General features: G+C 55.4%; 1 protein-coding gene across 2 annotated transcripts; it reads left to right on the top strand.

The window, feature by feature from the left end:
* The first annotated feature begins 4,169 nt into the window (after nt 1–4,169).
* On the top strand, nt 4,170–23,447 carry SLC5A9 (solute carrier family 5 member 9). 2 transcript variants are annotated; one of them, XM_027110690.1, is made up of 15 exons: nt 4,170–4,331; nt 6,283–6,354; nt 9,438–9,542; nt 9,673–9,735; nt 9,830–9,994; nt 11,360–11,465; nt 12,280–12,360; nt 12,686–12,891; nt 13,089–13,224; nt 14,049–14,156; nt 16,732–16,882; nt 18,408–18,576; nt 19,914–20,129; nt 22,498–22,657; nt 23,239–23,447. In XM_027110690.1, exons 1-15 carry the CDS (start codon nt 4,170–4,172, stop codon nt 23,445–23,447), a joined length of 2,109 nt encoding a protein of 702 aa, XP_026966491.1. The 2 variants fall into 2 exon arrangements, with proteins under 2 accessions (XP_026966491.1, XP_026966492.1); XM_027110691.1 differs by lacking the exon at nt 9,673–9,735.
* Nucleotides 23,448–23,948: the final 501 nt, after the last annotated feature.

Here is a 23,948-nt window from a genome sequence, read left to right as displayed (position 1 = left end):
CAGGAGGAGGTCCAGCTCAGACACCAGGAGACTGCGCGCAAGTCTCGCTCCGACACACGCTTGCCTTGGACAGAGACTGGAACTCGCTGAGCCTCAGTTTTCTCACATGAAAAACAGGACTGTAACTTGCTTTCCATGAAAAGAGAAGCAACGCTTTCTGATCTCAGAGCCTACACTTTTAGCTGTGCTACCACATCCCATCAAACATAAACACCAGTGTCCTTTGTCTGAGGTTTGAACTCAGCCCGAATTCTCTAAGCCCATCTCTGGTTCCAGACAGAAAATTGGAGGCTGAAAGAACCTGAAATGGAACGTCACACACCTTGAAGGACTGGCTTCCCGGGCTCTGGGCTCAGAGAGCTGTCTGTGCTACAGCCCTCTAGTCACCACGCTATATTCTAAGACTTGTGTAAAGACAGACCATGAGGTCCTCAAGAGGGATTGGAGCTGGTTTCTCTCTGAGTATCCGGTGCTTTCTGCACACGCAGCAGGTGTCTGCTGGATGCTTCTTGAGGGAATTGTGAGGAAGGAGCCCAAGCTCTACCATTTCCAAGAAGCCCTGGGGCAAGATGACGAAGAGGAAAGAGCACTAACCTTGTAGCTGGCAACCTTGGGTGCCCATCTCAGCCCTGTCATAACTCACTCTGTGGCCTGGGAAAACTTGCTTCTCAGAGCCTCTGTTCCTTCAATCGTGAAGTGGGGATAATGCCTCTTATTCCCAAGTACCACGCAGGGCTAGTAGGTGAAGATAGTAAGAGAAGGGTGCGCCATTTAGACTATAAAGTGTGGCACGGCTGGGACTCCTAATGTCCCCCCGGCATCCATCCTTCTCTGTTAATGAGTAAAAAAGCCAGAATCTTGACAGGACACAGGCCACCCCAAATAATGATAGCATTTCCTGTCTTTCCCTGCAGCTAGGTGTGATCACATGACTAAGTTCTGGGCAACAGGATATTAGCAGAAGTGTTGTGTGCCATTTCCAGGAAACGTTCACTGGAATATAGAGGCAATGGCTGGAATATAGAGGCAATGGCTGGAATACAGAGGCAACGGCTGGAATTCCATTTTAAACAATGAGATGGAAGATGGTAGAACAGCAAGAAAAAAGGAGTTGAGGTCTCTTAAAAAATTATGAACCACCTTACTGGTCCTGTTTTGTGTATCTCTAGACATGAACATGAAAAAAACTTTCTTATTTAAGCAACTTTTAAGCTGCATGTATATCAAGCCAAACTTAACCCTAGCTGATATATGAGGTGTGGCTAGTGACAACTGGCATGGTTTTGAGTTTTTGAGTTTATGAAGAGCTTGCATGGGAAAGGAAGAAACTGATGTAATATGCATTCATTCGTTTATTTGATGAAAATGTAATGAGGATCTACGGTGTGCCAGGCCCTGTGCCATGTGCTAGAGACAGAAGTGAACCTGGTAAAGCCCCTGCTTTCCAGGAGTCCCCCACTAGCAGGGGGAACAGACAAGCAATTATAGCACAGTTGGTAGGAGTTATAATGGAGGGGGGACAGGCAACCGTGGGTACCAAGTAACCCAGAATCCAGAAAAGGACATGGCGGGGGCGGGGACGGGCCGGTGGAAGGAGCATGAGCCCAGGTCCCAGGCTCTGCCTCCAGTTGCTAATCCCAGGATCCTCTGAATCTCCTTGGCCTGTTTCTCGCGTGAGGCGGCAGAGAACTCGCCGCCTGTTTAGTCTCTCCCCAGCAAGATCCGGCCGCTCCCCGGTGAGAGCTCCAGAGCCTTGCCTGGGTGGCTGCAGGCTTTGCTTTCATAGGAGGACGTGACAAGGTGGGTGGCAGTGGCTCAGGCATGAAGCCACCCCCCGACCCCACTTGGGGCCTCTTGGGGCTCTGGAATTTGTCAGGACCAAGGACATCTCCAGGGGCCTGACCGCTCTAGGTGAACACCAGGGCAGAGTCCCACAGAGCCATCTCGCCACACAGAGCACAGTGCCAGCAACAGCGTCGAGATAGAGCAGCCCTGCGCCGGCCGAGGGCTCTGTGCCTTGCACACACTCCTCAGGCTTTATACCTCAGGATGCCTCTGCGAGGTGAACTTCGTTATCCCCTCTCCACATACAAGGACACGGAGGCTGAGAGCACAACTCATGAGTACCAGGGCCGGGCGGGGTCCAGGGGTGCCTGGCCTAAAGCTATGGACCCGAGCCCTCACTGTTCTCCCACTTTTCAGTCACAGCTCCAGCTGGATCCCACTTCCCCCAGGACTCTTAGAACCGAAAGGCTAGAGGAGACCAGGTCAATAATTTCCTTTGTAGCACTTTAGCGCTCCAAGGTCATTACAAGCGATTCCAGACCTCTCGTTTCACAGGTGAGGAAAGGCGCTCGCAGTGATGTGTGCCACGTGCACCCATGCATTAGGGGTCACCAACGTGCTGGCGGCAGAAGCAGAGCTCTCCGGCTCCCGGGCCACACCTGTTTCCTCTGTGCCACTGTTGCCTTCTGCCACTCGGGCTCTGCTGTTTGCTCTTGGATTGAGCTCCGGTTCCTCATAAAAGTGACGTCTGTAGAGAAGACAGCCGATGTCAGGTGCTCACCACCCTCCCACGGTCCTTTCCCCGAATCCTCGGGGAGCCTCCAGGCTGCTCGGGGTCTTAGCTCACAGGGACCCCTCAGAGCCACTGCCGCCCTAGCTGCGGACACAGCCAGGAACAGCCCAGTGCGGTCAGTGCTGTGAAGGGGAGCACATGGCCCCCAGCCTGGGCACCAGGAAAGGCAGCAAGGAGCAGCCAGAGGAGAGAAGGGGAGGCAAGAAATGATCTCTTGGTCAGTGGCCCCCCAGCAGCAGCAGGAAGGGCAAGGGCAGTGCAGCCAGGGCCTTAAACACCCTAGTCTCGTGTGCCGGAGCAGGGACCTCTGTGCAGCCTCCCGACAGGCGCTGTCCAGCTTCCATGCTCCAGACCTTGGCCTAACCCTCTGCTGGTGCCACTCCCCCTTTTGAGATGTCCCTAGCCTAGACCATTGTTTTCCTTAAGTCACCAGGCCCTTGGACACACATAAAATTCTGCCATAGACCCTCTGACACTCTTCTCTCTTGGCTTCACTAGAGGGTGGAAGGGGCTGCTGCCTCCTCACGCTGCAGATGGGGAAGAAGAGGGGTCGCCAGGTCACTCCAACAACTTTTTGCAAAGCAATTGCCACGGGGCTCTAGTGCAGCTCTAAGAAAGTTTCAGCTGGTCCAAGGAGTGTCCTCCAGCCAAAAATGCCCGTTATGTGAGCCACATGCCCTGCAGGAAAGGGCATGCACTGCGTCAGCTGGGCTCAGTCACTGGCCGAGAGCAGCCAGGCAAGTTGAGATTTCAGGGCGAGTGTTCAATACCTACGGGGTCAGCTGGGGCAGCAGGGGCCCTAGGCTTAGCCATTGCCATGGCCTCTGTGGCATGGCTCCCTGAGTGTCCTGACTCACTTTTAGAATTGGGGTAAGGGTACTAGGCATCTGTTATATTGTCCTCACCCATTCGACCTCAGCCAAAACTGAGACAGAAAATGTCCCGGGCTTCCCTGGTGGCGCAGTGGTTGAGAGTCTGCCTGTCAGTGCAGGGGACGCGGGTTCGTGCCCCGGTCCGGGAAGATCCCACGTGCCGCGGAGCGGCTGGGCCCGTGAGCCATGGCCACTGAGCCTGCGCGTCTGGAGCCTGTGCTCTGCAACGGGAGAGGCCACAGCAGTGAGAGGCCCGCGTACCGCAAAAAAAAAAAAAGAAACCCCGACTCCAGGCCCAGCTCTGCCTTTACTTCCCTGCATCCCTCTCCTCCCTGGGCCTCAGTCTCTCCTCCACACAAGCAGGAGTGCCTTGACTCTGAAGTCCCTCCCAGTCCAGGCTGCCAGGACTCTGTTCCTTTCCTTCTTCTCTCCCTCCTGTTCCTGCTCCTCTCCGGGATGGGAGCGTGCACGCGTGCACGTGTACATGTGCATGTGTGTGTGAGTGTGCAACTGTGTGTGTAGTGGGGTCAGGGAAAGGGAGGGAGGCCTGCAGAAGACGGAGCTGGCAGTAAGGGGAAAAGGCGGGCCAGGACTTTATGTGCCAATGGGGCTCAGAGCTTTCTCATTGGCCAGTGGCGCTTGGGGCTGTTTAATCATTAAAGGAAAGGAATGAAACCAGGAGTGCCTCAAAGTCCAGCCTGGTGGTGGCTGACTAGTAGATGAGCGTGGAGCTGGCAGCAATGGGGCCTGGAGCTTCGGGAAATGGGGTCAGCACTGCGACAGTTCCACGCTCAGCGCCGGGTCCTGGAGGCAGCCTGCATGCCTACGACATCGCGGTCCTGGTCGTCTACTTTGTCTTTGTCATTGGCGTGGGGATCTGGGTGAGTAGCTCGGAGGTTGGGGGTGGGCAGGGGAGGCAAAGGCAGGCTCTCTTCGATGGCTGGTCATGGAGCTGGGGGCAGGGGTGGGCAGAAGGAAGGCGTGTCCAGGAAGCACAGGGGCTGATGTGGAAGGACCTTAAGGGATCATCCTCTCCAACCCCTCCATTTTAGAGATGGGCAACTGAGGCCCAGAGAGGGGTGTGACCTGCCAGAGCTCACACAGCGAGTCCCCATCTCCCGCCCGACTCCCTGTCCCTGTGCATCTGCTCCTTTGGCCCCACGCATCCCTGGCCTCCCCGCATCCCATTCCTGCCCTCTTCCACATGCCAGCATCCCCAGCTATGCGAATGCTTGACTCCTGGACCCACCACACCTTCCACCAGATGGTGCCTTGGCAAGGAGCCGTGCTTTCTAAAGGAGCTGGGCTGCGCCAGGCAGATCCCAACATGCTTCTGTTCTCCACTGCTCACCAGAGCCTCAATGCCCTGGACGGGCGCCAGGCTTGGAGGTCGGGGAGCTCTGAGTTCAGATGTCAACTCCAACAGGTAGGGCCGCATGGCCCTGGGAACATACGGAGCCTTAGTTTTCTTATCTGGACAATGAGAGTATAAAGGTCTATGAGGTAAAGTGACCCTGGCCATTTAGGAGCGTGACACATTTAAGGACCTGGCACAGCGCCCAGCACACAGCCTGCAGCAGTAAATGACCGCCGTTATCTCTGCAGCATTCGAGGGAAACGCCAGCGCCTCTAGACTCCACTGTGAGGCAGAGAGTGCTTGGAGCCCCAGGTGGTCACTTATGAGGCTGTGGCAAGGTCAAGAACCATCTCTGGCCTCAGTCTCCCCATCCGTAAAGAGGGATGAACTGTCCCTGCTTCCCAGGGTGTGTGAGGAAGAGATGGGCAAACAGAGGCTTGCTGGCTCCCGGGAGGTGGACAGCCATGCAAAGCAGAAACTCCCCTGTGACTTTGGACAAGTTGCTTCCCATTAGACGACCTCCATTTCCCCACCTGTAACGTAACTTATTTCTGTTCATCTGTCCTCCCCAAGGACCAGAGGTGGCACAGGAAAGTCCAAGCAAAGTCTTGACAAGCAGCAAGCCCTGCACACCAGTCGTGCCCTAGTGACTAACCTGTCGCTTTCTCTTGGGGGAAGAGAAGCTTCTTTCAACTTCCCTCTCCCTTCCCCTCCTTCAGGTATTTCTCTTGTCTGCAGACCCGATCAGATGCCTGGCTTCAGCATCCAATAAGGGCTTTAACCCGCTGCCCTGTACTCACCCCCTGCATCCGAGAGAAAGTTCTTTCATCCCCACCCCCTTTCAGTCTTCAGAGTAATTCCTCAAATAGGCCACTACTGACCACCTCCCAGTGCAGGAGGGGGTTTGCGCCAGGGTCATGGGTGGACCTCAGTGGTGTGGTCTGACATCAGGCCGGAGCAGGAGACGCCCCCCAGGAGAGTCCTGCCTCTGTCTGGGGCCCGAGTGCTTTGCAACCTCCCAGTCCCCCGAGTGGGAGTCCGGCTGGGCGGAGGGGACAAGGCAGTGTCCCTGCCACGGTAGCCTGAGGATGAGACCGCAACTCATTTCCTGAAGCTACGTTTGGACAGGGACGGGGGAGCAGGATAGGACGCAAGAGTGCACAATGGCAACAATCTGTGCACATGAACAGCACCGTACATTCATGAGGGCATTTCACTCACACACACACACACACACACACACACCCCATTAGCTCCTTTGTTCTTCACACCAGCCCTGGGTGATGAGCAGGGAGGCCCAGAGAGGGGAGCTGACGCCCCCAAAGCCACGTAGCTTAAAGATGGCGAATGCTTCAGCCGCAGTTCCCACCCCCTGTGTTCCCACAGTGCCTGCCTCGAGGGGCAGGGAATCTGGAGCAGAGGGCAGAGCCTGGGGGAGGCTCGGGAAATCCTCACTCTTGCCATTTCCTTTCCAGTCGTCCATCCGTGCCAGCCGAGGGACCATTGGCGGCTACTTCCTGGCGGGAAGGTCCATAAGCTGGTGGCCAGTGAGTCTACCCTCCTCCCGCCCCTCCCCCCATCTCCCAGCTCCCACCTCACCTACTCCTGCCTGGACCAAGGCTACAGCCCCCAAGGGGGTTCCTGGCTCTGGGCTCCTTCTCTCTGGTCCAGAGGCACCAGGCAACCTGAGAGACCTTGCAAACCCTCAGCTGGGACCTGCGTGCCCTGGGCGCCTCCTAAGTGTGGGTCCCACGCCGGCCACTGGACCAACAGAGCCCACGCAGAGTGTTCCCGTCCCAGAGAAGCTCAAGGCTGGGCGGGGCAGACAGACTCCTAAACAGCCTGATGGCTGCGGAGCTGGAGGGCAGCATGGGGCCTGCGAATGTCTGGGGGAGGCCTCTAGCCTCCAGACAGTGGAAGTGGGATTAGGAAAGGTTTTCTCGGGAAAGTGACACATAAATACTAAAGAGCAGTTAAGTGAGGGAAATCCTAGAGGCAAAATCCCACCCCCCACAGGAACTGGTCCTTTGAACCCCAGTCCCTCCCATCAGGCCTCTCCACTTGTTCCTTTTGGTCCTCAAAGCTAACTTCCTCTTCCTGAAATAGGACGGAGGGAGGTGAGGCCTGCTTCCAAACTAACAGCGGAGTCCTCAGCCCCAGGGGCCACTGAAGCTGGCACAAGCCCAGGCACGCACACGTGGCGTGTGAGTGCACACACACACACGCACCCACACACCACCGGCCCTCTGCACATCCCTGTCTTTGTTCTCGCCACCCTCGCTGCCCACTGCTGGCGACAGACTCACCAAAGAGCAGAGGAACCCAGGAAGCCTGCAGGGTTCTCTGGAAGGTTCAGGTGTCTGGGACAGGGAGAGGTGAGGACAAAAGGAGCATGACAGGGCTTCCCTGGTGGTGCAGTGGTTGAGAGTCCGCCTGCCAATGCAGGGGACACGGGTTCGTGCCCCGGTCCGGGAAGATCCCACATGCCGCGGAGCGGCTGGGCCCGTGAGCCATGGCCGCTGAGCCTGCGCGTCCGGAGCCTGTGCTCCACAACGGGAGAGGCCACAACAGTGAGAGGCCCGTGTACCGCAAAAAAAAAAAAAAAAAAAGGAGCATGGCAGACTCCCCCGGAATGCGGGGGGCTGTGGGCCTGGCAGCTCACAGGGATGGGGACAGGGTCGCTGGTGCCGTCAGACACCCCTCATCAGAAGAATGAAAACCCCTCGGAGCCCTTTCTGATCATCTGGTCCCCCCACTCCACCCCCAAATCACAGCCCTGGAAACGAGTCATTGGGAGGCACAGAACTGGGACAGGTCAGGTCTCCTCGGGTCCATCCAGGAGAACCAGTAGGGGGCCGGCCTGGACGGTCAGTCCTGCGGAGAGCAGAGCTCTGGGGTGTGAGGAAACCCGAGACCTCCGAGCAGGAGGGGGTGCCCCAGAGACGGTGACAGAGCGGGACGTGGGCCTGTGCACGTGGGAGAGAGGACGTGGCGGTGCCCTCGCCAGGGGGACGGGGCTGTGAGCTGAGCCGCCTACACTGAGAGCAGCTTCAGCCCAAGGCCGGGGCAGAACCAGCTGCGGGTGAGGGACTCTCAGTCCCACTGCCCCGCTGGGACGTGTGCGTCTGGCGCCTGTGATGATCGTCCAATAGCTTTGCGCGCTTCCCTACTCAGCCAGTCCTGAGAGGTGCCTCAGTCCCCTCCCTGTGGCCCGAGGGGAGCATGGTTGGGGGCTGACGGCAGAAGGCGCAGCAGCATCCCCGTCTCAGAGGGTCCCGTGGGGTCCCCTGCCGGCCTTGTTGATGGGTCCTTGATGCACTGGGAGCCCTGGGCAGGGTCCTCGAGAGCAGCCTGGGGAGCCTGTTCTTCCACAGTAGGAGGCCCAGTGCTCTCTGCTGTGACTGAGTGATCCAGCCCAGCCTGCAGCATCCCCAGGACCCCCTAAGAGAGGGAGGGAGTGTGTGTGTGCACGTGTTCTGTGCACGCGGGGGCGGAGGGGTGGCTGAAAGTCCGCGGGAACATCAGGCCTATTGTTATCTCTGTGCCTTTGCACTGCGCTGCCTCTTCTCTGAATGTCCCGGCGCTTTCCCTTCTTCTCACTTTCTACTGCCCAGCCCCACAATTTTATTAAGGTGACACAGGGTACAAGACTGGCTCTTCCCCTCCGGCTCCCATCTAACAACAACAGATGACACTAATGAACGCTTACTAAGACCTAGCACCTATCAAGCAGTGATTACAGGAGGCAGATGGCCAGAGTCGCAATCCTCATTTCGACTCTCACTTATCAGTTCTGGAACTTGAGCGAGTTATTTGCCTGTGCCTCAGTTTCCCCGAGGTGAATGGGGATAATGGCAGAACTCTCCTCGTGGGGTTGTCGTGAGGAGTTGGTGAGTTAATATATTTAGAACGGAAGCAGGCACTTGGCCATGCCGTTCAAGTACTGACGGCTGTGACTGTGGACATCATCTATCTAACTGGCATTGCCTCCTGTTGCCTCAGAGTAGTTGGCTGCCTCCTGGAGAAAAATTAACTGGGGGGGTGGCCTGGGCTGTGCTCAACCCCGTGGCTCCTCCCACTGCCTGGCCCTGCCCTGGGACCTGCCGGAACCGGGTGGCAAAGGGCCTCCCCCATCCCTCTCGTGGGGGACTCCCCTTCTCCCTTCAGCTTCCTTCTCTCTGGAGGCCCTTAGATCCATGGCCCCAGAGCAGAGCTTTATCCTCCCTACATGGACCCTGCTTCCCACGGCTTTTCTTCTTTCCCGCTTTGCCTCTCCCTCACTGGGTGGCCTGGAGCCAGTGACTTCATTTCTCCTAACATTAACTCCTTCCTTTGTAAAGTGGAAAGATGAATACCCATCCCTCCAAATGCTTGTGGAGATTAAGTGTATTAGTGCCTATAAAATGCCTAGCACGTTGCCTGGCATACAGTAAGGGCCTAATAAACAGCACTTCCACTCCTCTTCTCATTGCTCCCCCACTGCATCTCCTCCCTCTGATCTCACGTTCCCTGAGTTCAGGTTCTGCTCTCTCTCTGCCTCTTTCCCGGATCCTGAAGCCCACAGTCCTGACTACAGATCGATTCCAATGAAAGCTGACCTCTGACCCTTGGCCCCCCTTGTGCCTTGCAGATCGGAGCATCTCTGATGTCCAGCAATGTGGGCAGCGGTTTGTTCATCGGCCTGGCTGGGACGGGGGCCGCTGGAGGCCTTGCTGTGGGTGGCTTTGAGTGGAATGTAAGGAAGTTGGCCTGGAGGATTCTCATGGATAAAGGGGGTCTTAACCCACCCCACCCCACCCCACCCCCGGCCTTAGTGCTAAGAGGAACCTCAGAGGTGCTTGGTGAATCGAGAACCCATTTTACAGATGAGGAAACCAAAGCCTGGAGGACCTCATCAGAGGTCACACAGGACTGAGATCAGGCCTCTGGTCCCTTACCTCCCTGCCCAGGGCTCTCCTCTGCACAGACCACCCCTCCACCTGCATCTAGGACGTGGATCCCTTTTTCTCCCCACTCTCCCAGGCAACCTGGCTGCTTCTGGCCCTCGGCTGGATCTTCGTCCCCGTGTACATCGCAGCCGGTGTGGTCACAATGCCGCAGTACCTGAAGAAGCGATTCGGGGGCCAGAGGATCCAGGTGTATATGTCTGTCCTTTCTCTCATCCTCTACATCTTCACCAAGATTTCAGTGAGTACCTGTTCCCGTGTGTCCATCACGTCTCTCTGAAAATGCTTAGGAGAGGGCCTAGCTTATTGCTGGATGGATGAATGCATGGATGGTTAGAAGAGGAAGGATAATAGAAAGGGAGGATAAATCCACACCCCTGGGCTTCCCTGGTGGCTCAGTGGTTGGGAGTCTGCCTGCCGATGCAGGGGACACGGGTTTGTGCCCCGGTCTGGGAAGATCCCACATGCCGCGGAGTGGCTGGGCCCGTGAGCCATGGTCGCTGAGCCTGTGCGTCCGGAGCCTGTGCTCCGCAACGGGAGAGGCCACAACAGTGAGAGGCCCACGTACCCAAAAAAAAAAAAAAAAAAAAATCCACACCCCTTCCTCACATGCTCCCCCTCAGCAGTAGGGTAATTAGAGATGAATGATAGATGTTTGTTGAGTGAATGAGAGTCCCTCTATCCAAAGAAGTCACAATCTAGAATTCGTTCACTCATTTATCTTGCCATTAATTGATTCTTCATTCAGCACGGAGGATTAATTGCCTAGAATGTTACCATTAGAAAGGGCCTATTCTTCCTCTGTTGACCTAAACTCAGGAGACAAACCCAGGTCAAACGATTTGCCCAGGTCCACACAGAGCACTAGCTCTGGGGCTGGAACTAACGTTTGGGTTCTGTGGCCCAGCTGAGGCCTCCTGAGGCTTTGTCACGTAGTAGCCCTTGTCATGGGTCACAAAACGCTCATGTAAAGGGACCAGCAAGCATGCCCTGAAGGGAACTGGATCATTCGGGTTTGCCAGGTCCAGGGCTGGAAACATTACAGCCTCTTGTTCCATCAATGCTTGTAAATAACCCTAAATCAGCTCAGGCAAAGGCTGCGACCCCATGTCCTCCAATAAACCCAAACATGTGGGTGTCCAGGACCTGTGTCATCTGCACTGGGGCGCCTGCCTGTCAGGTCAGCCGCGGGCCCATCTGGCAGCTGAGTGGGCTGGTGCTCCTTCAGGGAGCCGTCAGGGAGCCCCTAGGTTCCCACCTTCTCCCCCAGTGGCCTCTTCCCCCACCCCCCGACCCCAGCTCCTGCCTCACTTCCTCAGTGTGCCGCTTCACCCCTCCCCCCCCAGCACATGACCTTGGCAGTGCTGCCGGATCACACGGTTCTCAGGCTCAGAGCTGTCCGCGGTGCTCCTCTGCTTCACAGTCTCCACGACGCCTCAGGGTTTGTAGGCCAAGCCCATCCTCCTGAGCACGGCACGTAAGGCTCATCTTCATCGCACCATGAGGGCCGACAGCACCTGGTATTGCTGAGCAGGAAGGTGACGTACACTGGTGACCACACAGAGGGCCTTGGGTGACCTGGACTCCTGGGTCGCTGTCTCTGCAGACTGACATCTTCTCTGGAGCCCTCTTCATCCAGATGGCCTTGGGCTGGAACCTTTACCTCTCCACTGTGATCCTGCTGGTGGTGACGGCCGTCTATACCATCACAGGTAGGGCCGAAGGGAGGTCACGTCGGGTGCAGGTGCCAGGAGCAGAGACAGGGACAGGTGTAGAGGGAAGCGCCGGATGACAGGGACACAGAGGTCCAGGGAGGACAGAGTGAAAACTGACTGGGAGAGCGAGAAAGAGAAACTGGAGGGAACAAAGAGAGAGGCAGACAGAGATGCAGAATCAGAAGAAAAGGCAGAAAGACTCAGTGCAACAGAGAAAAGGGGAAACAGAAAGGGCAGAAACAGGAGGAAACAGAGCCATCCCGAGAGAGAGCCAGGGAAGGAGATACAGAGGAAGACCGACAGCAGGGAATAGGGTGGAGGTCGGGGGACTGTGACCCGGGCTAGAGTCACCACGGGCTGCTCCAGACAAGAGCCGCAAGCATGCCTTCTCCCGTCTCCTGCAGAGCCCCTCACAGAGGCCTGGGCTCGCGGGACACAGGCTCCGGCAGACCTCCTCCTGGCTGACGTGGCCTGGAAAGATGGGGGAGCTTAACTGGGCATTGGGGTGGGGAGGGAGGCAGGCCTCCCGGTGGAGCTAACAGCGCAGGAAAGGAAAAGACTTGGGATATTACCAAACAACAGCCAGAGGCCGTGGGGACAGAAGGAGAGGGACCTGAGGGCCTGTGGCTGTACCAGCCTCCGCCTTCTGGGCGGGCCCATGGAGCACGAGGGGCGGGGAAGGCAGTGGCCAGAGTCCATCCGCTGAGGGCTCCCTGTGTTCTCTGGTCTCCCCAGTGCGGCCCAGCACAGGGTGGGCACCCTGAGAGGAACCCCCTGCTGGTGCTGATGAACCCTCTCCTTGGGTCCCCAGGGGGCCTCACGGCCGTGATCTACACAGACACTCTGCAGACGGTGATCATGGTGGGGGGAGCCCTGGTCCTCATGTTTCTGGGTAAGGAAGAGTCCTGAATACATCCCACCCTCCCCTGTTAACTCCCCTCTGATATCTCTCTGGCTGTCACCACCACGGTCTGATCAGAACTTTGCAGAGCACAGAGCCATGTCCCGGCTCCAGGCCAGGGCACCCCAAGAGCAGGATTCTCTCTACTCCACAACAGGGTCTTGAGCCTGAGTGCCACTCCGTCTCTTATTCCCAAGTCCCATACGAGTTCCGAGCTCAGGGGTCCCGCACACGACTGGGATCCAGCGAGCTGGGGCATGTGACAGACCCAGTGGGGCCTCAGGGCTGTTTCACTCGCAGTGGTCTCTCCCTGCAGGCTTTCAAGAGGTGGGCTGGTACCCAGGCCTGGAGCAGAGGTACAGGCAGGCCATCCCTAATGTCACAGTCCCCAACACCACCTGTCACCTCCCCCGGCCCGACGCCTTCCACATGCTCCGGGACCCTGTGAGCGGGGACATCCCTTGGCCAGGCCTCATTTTCGGGCTCACGGTGCTGGCCACGTGGTGCTGGTGCACCGACCAGGTGATGCCCTGACCAAGCTTGGCCCAGCCCACCACAAACTGGGGTGGCTCCTGCGGGCAAACTGGGCATGTGGATGCACAGAGGGCTGGGACTGGTTCGGGAACAGGTATGGGGCACCGTCCCCACGCTGGGGCGCGCAGGAGCCGAGCGGAACCCGAGCAGGCCCGACTGGCGCTCCTGCGCTGCTGTCTTTTCAGGTCATTGTGCAGAGGTCTCTCTCCGCCAAGAGTCTGTCCCACGCCAAGGGGGGCTCCGTGCTGGGGGGCTACCTGAAGATCCTTCCCATGTTCTTTATCGTCATGCCTGGCATGATCAGCCGGGCCCTGTACCCAGGTAAGAGCTAATCTCCCTCCGGACAAAGTTGGCCCAGAGCAAGGGCCACACACTTTCTATTAAGAACACATAGTAAGGGCTTCCCTGGCTGTGCAGTGGTTAAGAATCTGCCTGCCAATGCAGGGGACACGGGTTCGAGCCCTGGTCTGGTGGTCATGTGCCACCGAGCAACTAAGCCCATGAGCCACAATTACTGAGCCCGCGAGCCACAGCTACTGAGCCCGCGTGCCACAACTACTGAAGCCCACGCGCCTAGAGCCCGTGCTCTGCAACAGGAGAAGCCACCACAATGAGAAGCTCACGCACCGCAACGAAGAGTAGCCCCTGCTCACCCGCAACTAAAAAGAAAGCCTACGCGCAGCAACGAAGACCCAACGCAGCCAAAGATAAATAAATAAATAAATGTATATTAAAGAAAAGAACACATAGTAAGTTCGTTAGGCTTTGTGGGCCAAACATACAGTACGTGTATCAGTAGAAGAAGTTTGTATCTGAATGTCATTTTAACATCCTGCTTTCTCTCTATAAGGGAAAGACCAATTGAGGCATTCATGGTGCCTTGCAAGGATATTTGCCTTTTATTAAGATATAAGGCCTAAAACCCAGAGGGGTCGATCAGGTTTTGCAGGGTAGTATGTGGTTGAGAAGTCTATCAGACACTCCGAAATCACAGGACCCAACCTCCACCTGCCCTTTGACCCTCTAGACGCTGACTCCCGCCACTCACCAGTGAACACTTTCCTATGGGGTCAGAAAGCAGGTACTGGGCCAGCCAGAGAAGGCACGGGATGGTTTAGCTCTGACTGCCATCACTTCTTCTGCAGATGAAGTGGGCTGCGTGGACCCTGACATCTGCCAAAGAATCTGCGGGGCCCGCGTGGGATGTTCCAACATTGCCTATCCCAAGCTGGTCATGGCTCTCATGCCCATGGGTAAGTCCCATCCCCCCACACCACGCTGCACACCAGCTTTCCAGCCTCATCCCACCCCCGCTGCCCAAGAGGGATTGCATGAGGATGGTCGTAGATGGGAAGAGAAAATGAAAACATTCACCTCCGCACCCCCGTTCCTAATACACACACACACACACACACACACACACACACACACACTTTTCACAAGCATCTGTAGGGCACTACTCTGTGCCCTGGCTCTGGACATACAGAGATAAAAGGCAGGCCCCTGCTCTCGAGCTCAATGCAGTCTGCAGGGTACCCAAGCAGAAGGCACAATACAGTGGGACCAGTGTGGGGACACGGTGGGGCTGAGGGAGCCCTAAGGAGGCACCTGACCCACTTTGGAGGAATGTGGAGGAAGATTTCCCAGAGGAGAGGAAATGGAGCTGAGTGCTGGGGAACATCTCAGGCAGACAAAGGCGGAGGGGCGTGGGAAATGTCGTTCCAGGGATGAGGGCCGGTATGTGCAAAGGCCCAGGTATGAGAGAGTGTCAAGCGTGAACTGAAAGTCACCAGTGTGGGCTCAGATGCAGCAGGAATGAAGACCACCTTCGTGGGGAGGACTTGGTGGCCACGCCCCACTGTGCAGCGTGACCTTTACCCTGAGGGCAGTGGAGGGTCACTGGGGGTTTCAGGCCAGCGTGCATGACTGGATGTGTGCTTCAGAAGGATCATGCTGCACGGAGGGTTCAGCTTAGGGGGAGGCAGGGAGATAGATCCTGAGGGATTTTCAGTGGTCAAGGCAGTAGTGGTGGCTTGGACCAGGTCAGTGTCTTTAGGGATGGACAGAAAGGGTTTAGATGATATTTGTGAGATGGAATTGGCAGGACTTGATGACTGATTGTGTTTGAGGGACAAGAAAGACAGAGGGATCCAAACAGGGCTTGCAGGTCTTGAGTTTACAGTGATATTGAGACTGGGGACATAGAAAGAAAGGCAGGTTTATGGAGGGAAACTGAGTTATTCCCTCCCTCCAGTGGAACAAGAAATGAATCAAAGAAATAGTGGAGATGGTGGTGGAGGCCCAGTCAGGACAGAGCAGCCAGACAGGGACTGGCTGAGGGAGGTGGGGTAGGAGGGAGGCAGAGGAAGGGGTCCAGAGTAACTTGAGCATATCATATCATTAACCAAAGGAAGAAGCAGGGGCCCCAGAGGAAGATGCTGGCCTAGATCTGGGACACTTGGAGTCATCCAGGGAGGCGTGCAGGAGGCGGTTAAATATTTGGACTGAGGGGAAAGAGGACTGAGGTGGGGCTGGCCAGGGAGTTGTGTTTCTAGATGCTTCCTCATCAGAATCATAGAGACTTGAGATACCAGTGGGCCCCACCCTCCCTTGTTACAGGTTGAAAACAGGCCCAGAAAGGGTCAGAACTAGTCCAAAGATCACACAGCTAGTTCCTTGCAGAACCAGGAAACAAAGCCATGGCTTCTGCCTGTGGAAAACAGTATGGAGGTTTCTCAAAAAACTAAAAGTATAACTACCATAAGACCCAGCAATGCCACTCCTGTGAGTATAGATATAAAAACACCCCCAAAAACACTAATTCAAAAAGATACACGCACCCCAATGTTTATAGCAGCACTATTTATAATTGCCAAGATATGGAAGTAACCTAAGTGTCCGTCAACAGATGAATGAATAAAGATGGTGTATGTATACACAATGGAATATTACTCAGCCATAAAAAGAATGAAATTTTGCTATTTGCAGCAACGTGGATGGACTTGGAGGGCATTATGTTAAATGAAATAAGTCAGACAGAGAAAGACAAATACTATATAGTATCACTTATATGTGGACTCTAAAAAACCCAACAAACTAGTGAATATTACAAAAAAAGAAGCAGACTCAGATATAGGGAAGGAACTAGTGGTTCCTGGAGGGGGAGGACACTGGGGTGGGGGACTGAGAGGCACAAGTTATTGGGTGTAAGATAGGGTCAAAGATGTACTGTAGAAAATGGGGAATATGGCCAATGTGTTGTAGTAACTGAAAATGGAAAGTAACCTTTAAAATTTGTATTAAAAATTAAAATAAATAAATAATTAATTAAAATAAAACCTTCAAAAAGTTCCAGGGATTCTGCCTCCCAAGCTGGGGCTTTAGCCTGGTATCATAGCATCATTGAAAAAGGTTCAAAACACTGAAAAAAACCACTCAATAATTAATAGTCACCCTCCTCCCTACCAGGGCCCACTAACCAAGTATCTACAAGGTTTAAACCCCAGACCGAGAAGTCCAGTCTGCAGAGAACCTTAAAGATCAGCTAGTCTCACATCCCTTAATAGTGCAGATGAGGAAACTGAGGCTCAGGGAGGACAGATGACTCGGCCAAGGCCACAGGGGGCGGCAGAGGTAGAGTGTGGCCAGAACCCGGCCTCTAGTGCTATGGGTCTCCAGGATTCCTGGTTGGGCACCTCATTCAACACCGTCCCCATCCCTTTCCCTCCCCTAAACTCGTGCTTCTGCTGGATGCTGGCAGCCTCCACGGTTGCTGGCAGAGCTGGCCTTCACAGGCCAGCTGTCCGCAGAGACCTCATCTCTCCCCAGGTCTGCGGGGCCTGATGATCGCAGTGATCATGGCCGCCCTCATGAGCTCACTCACCTCCATCTTCAACAGCAGCAGTACCCTGTTTGCCATTGACGTGTGGCAGCACTTCCGCAGACAGGCAACAGAGCAGGAGCTGATGGTGGTGGGCAGGTGCGCTGGCCCATCCTTCTGGAACACCCCCTCCCTGTAGGCAAAACCCCTCTCCCCTCTCCTCCCTGCCCTGGGTTACCCCAAGGAGATGCGGCTGGGTCTGGGCCCTGCACTGGCAGTCAGAGCCCCTGGTTCCTAGCGCCAACTTTCTACAGGACCTCAGGTGAGTTCCTCCCCAGCTCTGGACCACTCCCCTCCCTCCAGAATAAGGAGAAAAAAATCTCTTCCCTGCCTGTTCAATTTTATCTTGGAACTGATCAAGAGGGTAAATGAGAGACGCTGACAAAGCATTGACTCAATGAAAGATGAACTGTATAGATGGAAAGACATTAGCAAGCAGCCCGCCCCCAGTGTCTTCCAGACCAGCTCTGGATGTCATCCCCGGATAACAGAAAGACTCCTTCAGTCTCACCCCGAGCACGCGTCCTGCATCATACCTTTGTGCTGTTGACACAGGGGCGACTTATATGGTCCTGCCCTGAGGGTGCACACAGTTTAATGAGAAAGTCAGAAACATGTAATGCAGTGAGGGGCCCGCATCGATGGAGGTGTTCATAGGAAGGTTGTCTCCAAAGGATGCAGGGCTTTGAACGCTCAGCTGAAATTTGAACTTTATCTCATAGGTATTCATTTTATGCCGTTTCAAAATATACCTTGGTGGCTATTTTTTCTTTTTCTCCCTGGGTTGGGCATTTATAGCTTGCACAAAGTTAAGAGGCCCTTTCTGAAATCTTTGCTTCATAATTTAAGGCTCTGTAACTCAGGTTTCTGGACTAACGTGTTCATTCTCTACTTGAGTTTAGATAACTTGCTCTTTTCCATCTCCCTGCCTTTGCATTCACTGTTCCTTCCATCACGATGCCTTCTGCCCACGGCTGCCATGGGTCCCTACGGTCCGCTCCTCTGTGCATCCCAGCCCTACGCACAGGGACTGACCATCAAAGGATCTGAGCGCAGGACAGATTGTACAAAGAGGTGGGGGCTAAGAGGGGAGTGAACGGCAGGTAGCTCCTGCAGTTTAGCTGCTGCTCTAGTGTGGCCTGAGAGAGAGAAAATGGGAGGGAAAGGAGAGAAGAGGACAGGTGTGCAGAATCCTTTTATCTCTTTGCTCACCTGCCAAATCTTACTGCACCTGATTGCATCAGTCAGTGAGGTTTGGGCACCATCTCCTGGCAATATGCATCATTGCACCCAACACACCCAAGAAAAGTTTTTCAACCAGGGGCCATTTACTCAGGTGGGTGGTGAAGGGGAAAGGAATGGATTTCTTCCCGAAAGCAGATGGGCTACACACTTTCAAAGGGATTTTTAAAATTTGGGTTTTTTTGGATTCTGTAATTCTGATATTCTGGGATTTTAAGAGTCTAACTTTCTGGAATCTTTGCCTTTGTGATCCTGTCTTCTCTGATTCAGCAACCACGCGTTCCCCTCCTTTCTCCCTTCCTGGTTCCCGTACATCACCTTCACCTGCCCCACTGCAATGCCGCTCCGAGCGCTCTTCACGTGCCCTGTTCTCTCCTGGCAGAGTGTTTGTGGTGTTGCTCGTCGTCGTCAGCATCCTCTGGGTCCCCATCATCCAAAGCTCCAACAGCGGGCAGCTCTTCGACTACATCCAGTCTGTCACCAGCTACCTGGCCCCACCCATCACTGCCCTCTTCCTGCTGGCCATCTTCTGCAAGAGGGTCACAGAGCCTGTGAGTGCAGCAGTGCACCTGTCTCTCCCAGAACACCAGAGGGTCAGGAGAGCTAGTCTGTCCATAACCTGGACTTGCCCCCTCCAGGCTTCCGTCTCCCCAGCCACAGCATCGGGTCTAGATTTATTCATTCACTCAGCAAACATGAATCAATCCCACTAGGGAGGCTCCAGGGATGCAATGGTTTACAAAGTTCACATAGGTCTGCCAACACTGGGCCAGCGGGAGGAAAGAGGTTTCGATATGCGATAAGAGCAAAGTATGATAGCTGCCGTGAGAGCAAAGAGCAGGAGCACATAACCTATGGGACGCCTGGGAGGGGGAGGTCACAAAGGGACTTGTGAGCTGAGATCTGAAGGATTAATGGGAGAGGAAAGAGTCTTCCCGACACGAGGAACAGTGTGTGTAAAAGCAAGCAGACGGGAAGCTCTCTAACACGGTAGGGCTCTACACGTCGGCAAAATAACAGCAAAGAGGATGAGGAAACAGAGTGTGAGCTTACAGGGGTGCCTGCACATGTGCCACTTGTGAAACTGCACGGAAATGTGACAGACCCTGGGAGGTACCAGGAGGGTAACCCTGGTCACTCCCCAGGTTAGCCTAGAAAAGACAGGCCCAAATTGCTGGCTGTACCTGGGGGAGGTAAGGAGCATCATGGACGTGATTGTACAGGGGCCACGTGAGAGCCCAGGGTCATCATAAGGGAGATCACAGAAGCCCCTCCCCCAGTAGAGTAGTTAAGCCAGGCCTCTGCTGGGTCGACTGTTTGCAGAGCTCGAGTCCCCCTGCTGATAACTAGACTACACGGCAGGACTCGGTTGAATTCTGGAGGTTTCTATTCATCCCAGAAGTTTTGAAAATATAAGCCTTCTTATACTTGGGGAACAGGTAGAGGTTAGGGTCCAACAGTGCTACAGAGAAGATACAGGACGTGCCAGAGCTTTCCTTTAAAAATAAAAAAGGAGGAGTTCTAATTCTGATTTCTGATTTCTGATAACAGAAAGCTGGGGAGGAAGATCCTGGCTTTCCCTGCTGATTACAAAAGCAAATTCCATTCTAGTTGAATATTAAGCACCTACCCTTAGTACTTATTAATTTGCTTATCACTGCATGTGAGTGAGGTCGAGTCACTGCTTCAGTCATTGTTCTGCAGCGGAGCCTAGTCTGACCTTTTCCAATAAACTGCTCTGCCTGCCTTTAGGTTAAGACAAAGCCTCGGCATTCATGGGGAACTTACTCAGGCAGGCTTGCAAACGCGGTGACAAACCAAACCGTGGCTTTTAGCTTCCTAGGGTTTCCCCGCTGGATCCCACCCCTGGACTGCCCTCTCTCCGCAGGGAGCCTTTTGGGGCCTCATATTTGGCCTGGTGGTGGGGCTTCTGCGCATGACCCTGGAGTTCTCATACCCAGCCCCAGCCTGTGGGGAGGCAGACGCGAGGCCGGCCGTGCTGAAAGACTTCCACTACCTCTACTTTGCGCTCCTCCTCTGTGGGCTCACGGCCATCGTCATCGTCACTGTCAGCCTCTGCACAGCCCCCATCCCTGAGGAAAAGGCAAGTGGAGTGTTCAGAACAAGGCCCCCCCCAAATGTTCCCCTACCCACAGTGCCTGGACTTCCACCATCGACTCTTACTCCACTGAGTTGAGATCACAGATGGCTGGGGACGGTGAGCTCCTTGGGCTGTTAATTCCCAAGTGAAAAGTAATTCATTCAATTGGAAAATTACTCAGCGGGCACCTACTCTGTGCCAGGCACTGTACTGGGCTTACAGAGATGAATGGTCCCTGCCAGCAACTGCCCGTGGAGAGCAGGGATGGGGAGTGGGGGAGGAAGACCCCAACACCAACAGTTACTCTCCCAAGAGAAGGTACAGAAGGCCCAAGCTCAAAGGGTGCAGCCGAGGGCAGAGGAGAGGTAGTCACCCCTGGGGGGAGGGGAGGGTCCCCGGCAATGTCACTTGAGTTGGACCTTGAAGAAACAGGTTTATGAGAAAAGAAACAGTCTAGCAGAGTAAGAGCTCGATTTGAAGCCCTCGCCGCTCCCACGCCGATGGGTTTACCAGTCCTCAGACACTGATGCTCAGTCTTTTGAAAGCTTTTTTCTTTAGAGCAGAAGGGTATTACTTTGCTCAGGCTGCCATAACAAAGTACAACAGGGTGAGTGGCTTAAATGACAGGAATTTATTTCCTCGCAGATCTGGAGGCCAGGAGTCAAGGGGGTGGTCAGGTTGCTTCCTCTGAGGCCTCTCTCCTTAGCTCATAGGTGGCCGTCTTCTCTGTCTTCACGTGGTCTTTCCCCTGTGCCTGTCTGTGTCCAAGTCTCCTCTTCTAAGGGCACCAGTCATATTGGTGTCCTTAGGGCCCACTCATCAGACCTCATTCAACCTTAATCACCTCTTTAAAGACCCTCTCTCCGAATACAGTTACACTCTGAAGTGCGGGGGTGGGGGGTAGGATTTCAACATATGAATTTGGGGGGAACAGCATTCAGCCCGTAAGAGAGCCCATGCCAGAAGTTGGTCCTTGAAACACTGGGTGGAAATAATTAATAACACTCCTTACCTTTAGAGTTCGCAAAATGACCTATACCCTTAGTGTCACGAATTCCTACAAACAGTGTATTCACAGGTGAACCAAGAGACTGACTTCCCCAGGGGCTCACCCCTGAAATGGTCTCCCCCCACCGCTTGATCCTTCAGCGTCCCCACTGTCTGCTGTCTCATTCCCACACTGAAGTCCTTCCCAGTTAAAAATCCCCTCCCTGGCTCCCGTTCTCCTCCAGGTACAATTGTCTCCCTCTCTGACCCTCAACAGCAAACTTTGTGAAGAGTGGTGCCCATCGCCAGCCTCCACTTCCCCCTCATCTACTCCTCGACCCGCTGAGTCGGGCTGGTGTCCCAGTGCCCTCCAGCATTGCTCACACCAACATTCCCAACAACCTTGTTACTGGTCACTTCTCCATCTTCATCTCAAGCGAACTCTGAAGAGAACCAGACGCTACTGCCCACATCCTGCATCTTGGAGGCCTCTCTTCTGCTCACTGTATATTTTTCTACCCTTCTGGCTGCTCCTCTGTCACCTTCATGGGATTTTCTTCCTGCCCCTTAAATATCGTTGTTCCGTAGGGATCCGTGGACGTCTCCGCTGTGAGGCCCTCCAGGCTCTTCAAGCTCCTGCTGTGTGTGTGTGTGTGTGTGTGTGTGTGAATGACCACACCCCCGCCCCCAGGCTTTCTCTCTCACTCTCTCTCACTCCCGCCATCACCAAGCCCAGTCGTCCTCCTGCCGGCTCGAGCTCCATGAGGGGCCCCGCTACCCATCTGAAGGTTCAGGGCAGCCCTGAGAGCCACGGAGGCTGCCTCCAGTCAATCACCACGGCCTGCAGCTCTCACTCCTCAACCTTGGGGCTGCCCCCCACCCTGTGACCTCAAATGCTCATTGTTTCTGGTTCCACTTTTGCAACTGTCTCCAGGCTGGATCTCATCAGTTCACTCCGAGAGATCTTCCTAAAGCCCAGAACTGAGCCTCTTCCCTCTGCTTCCCGCGTGCGGTGACTCTCCACGGCCTACTAGCTTCACGTAGTCTCAGCTTCTCAGCCTGACCTCGGGAGCTGCTGCTGTGGGCCGCCTGCCTCGCTGTGTCCAGCCTTGCGTCTCCCTGCCCGTGAGCTGCGGGAGGTCAGGGGCCCAGCCTGACCCGCGGTGTTTTCGGCCCCCGGCACGAGCCCTGTATGGAACAGGTGCAGGGAGTTCAGATTTTCCAAGCACGGGGCAGTCGGGCCTCAGAGGCAGGCCTCGTCCCCTGTGCTCCTTCCTTGTTCTCCTCGCTGCTCTGCCGGCCTCCCGGGAAGGGGTGTCCTCTCTTTCTACAGCCCGACTTCCTTCCGAAGGTCCCTGAGCCGAGGCTGTTTGCTCTCCTCCAGCTCGCTCGCCTGACGTGGTGGACACGGCACGGTCCTCACTCTGAGCTGAAGAGGGAGGCGCGGGACAGCACAGCAGGGACAGCGGACGTGCCATCTGGGGAGGGTCCTACAGGGGCCGGAGGGACAGAGAACCCCAGGCACGGCCAGGAACAGCCTGCAGGTAGGCTGAGGGCACATGGGGGGAGCAGTGGGGACGGACACCAGGTCATGGGTCCCAAAGACCCCATCTGGGGGGTCACTGGGGATGGGGTCTCTAAGGGATTCCCCCAAATATCACCCCTCCTCCCTTCCCAGATGGCTATTAAACGAGTAAGGCAGATGAGAGCTGAACTATTGGCCTCATTACTGATAAAGCGCAGCGCAAGGATTTGGTTTATATCACCGTGAAGTGCGCTTCCTCGTGCTGAGCCGCTCGGTCCTCAGGCGGGGCACGCGCTCCGAACTGGGTTGAACTGTGTTCGTTATCCTCGCCCCTTAACACCCCTCTCCCTGCAACACGGGGATGCTTCCGCTAGATGACGGTTTGGGGGTTCAGCGTGGCACCCCAGCTCAGCGCCCAGCCTGCGGCTTGCACCCGGGCTAAGCTGACTGTTCCCCCTGCCTCTGCCCCCTTCCGTGCGCCTCATTCCTTTCTTGGGTTTTTCACCATCTCTGTCCCGGCCCTGCTCTCTCATCATCTCCTTTCTCCAAGCTCGCCCTGCCGCCCCCCTGCCTTCCTCCCCTCTGACTTCTGTCCCTCAGCCCCACGCAGGTCCTGGGGACAGCTGCTCTGGGGCTGGCTGTGTGGGCTCTCGCGGGCCCCGGAGCAGGCGCTGAGTCCCGCGGAGAAGGCCGCGCTGGAGCAGAAACTGACCAGCATCGAGGAGGAGCCGCTCTGGAGAAGCGTCTGCAACATCAACGCCGTCCTCCTGCTGGCCGTCAACATCTTCCTCTGGGGCTATTTTGCGTGACTCTGCAGGCCTGGTATCAGCCACGGCAGGTTAAACACAGCCAGGCCCGGCCGGCCGGAGACAGGCTCCCTTCCCACCTCACTGTCCACACTGAGCCCTCAGAGGCTGAGACTGCAGGAACCCCCAAAGAGCACCCCATCCAGCCAGTACACTGGAGGGTGGAGCCAGGAGGCGCGGAGAGGGCGCTGGGTCTGCTTAGGCCACACAGCAGGACTCGCACTGGGTCGCCTGACTCCAACTCTTCTCCACTGCAGTACCTTTCACTCCTACCTCAAAAACACTATTTCTGGCTTCTGGTGAGTCTGTCCAGGAGCTTGTACTCTACATGTGTCATGAGGTCAAAAAAGTGGAAGATACAAGAAAAAGAGTGGCAAGAAAGTTGCAAAAATCCTCATGCATCTTTGCTCACCCATTTCCCTTCCTTGTCCCCTTTCTCCCTCCTTAACTCTCTGGCTCCCAATCCCCGGTCACCTATTTCCAGCGAGAATCTCCCCAGCAAGG

The sequence above is a fragment of the Aethalodelphis obliquidens genome, unplaced genomic scaffold (genome assembly GCF_003676395.1).
Source record: "Aethalodelphis obliquidens isolate GAN/ISIS:26980383/991018 unplaced genomic scaffold, ASM367639v1 scaffold9, whole genome shotgun sequence".
Lineage (NCBI taxonomy): Eukaryota > Metazoa > Chordata > Mammalia > Artiodactyla > Delphinidae > Aethalodelphis > Aethalodelphis obliquidens.
The sequence above is the reverse complement of the archived record's forward strand: the minus strand, read 5'-3'. Positions and strand labels throughout refer to the sequence as shown.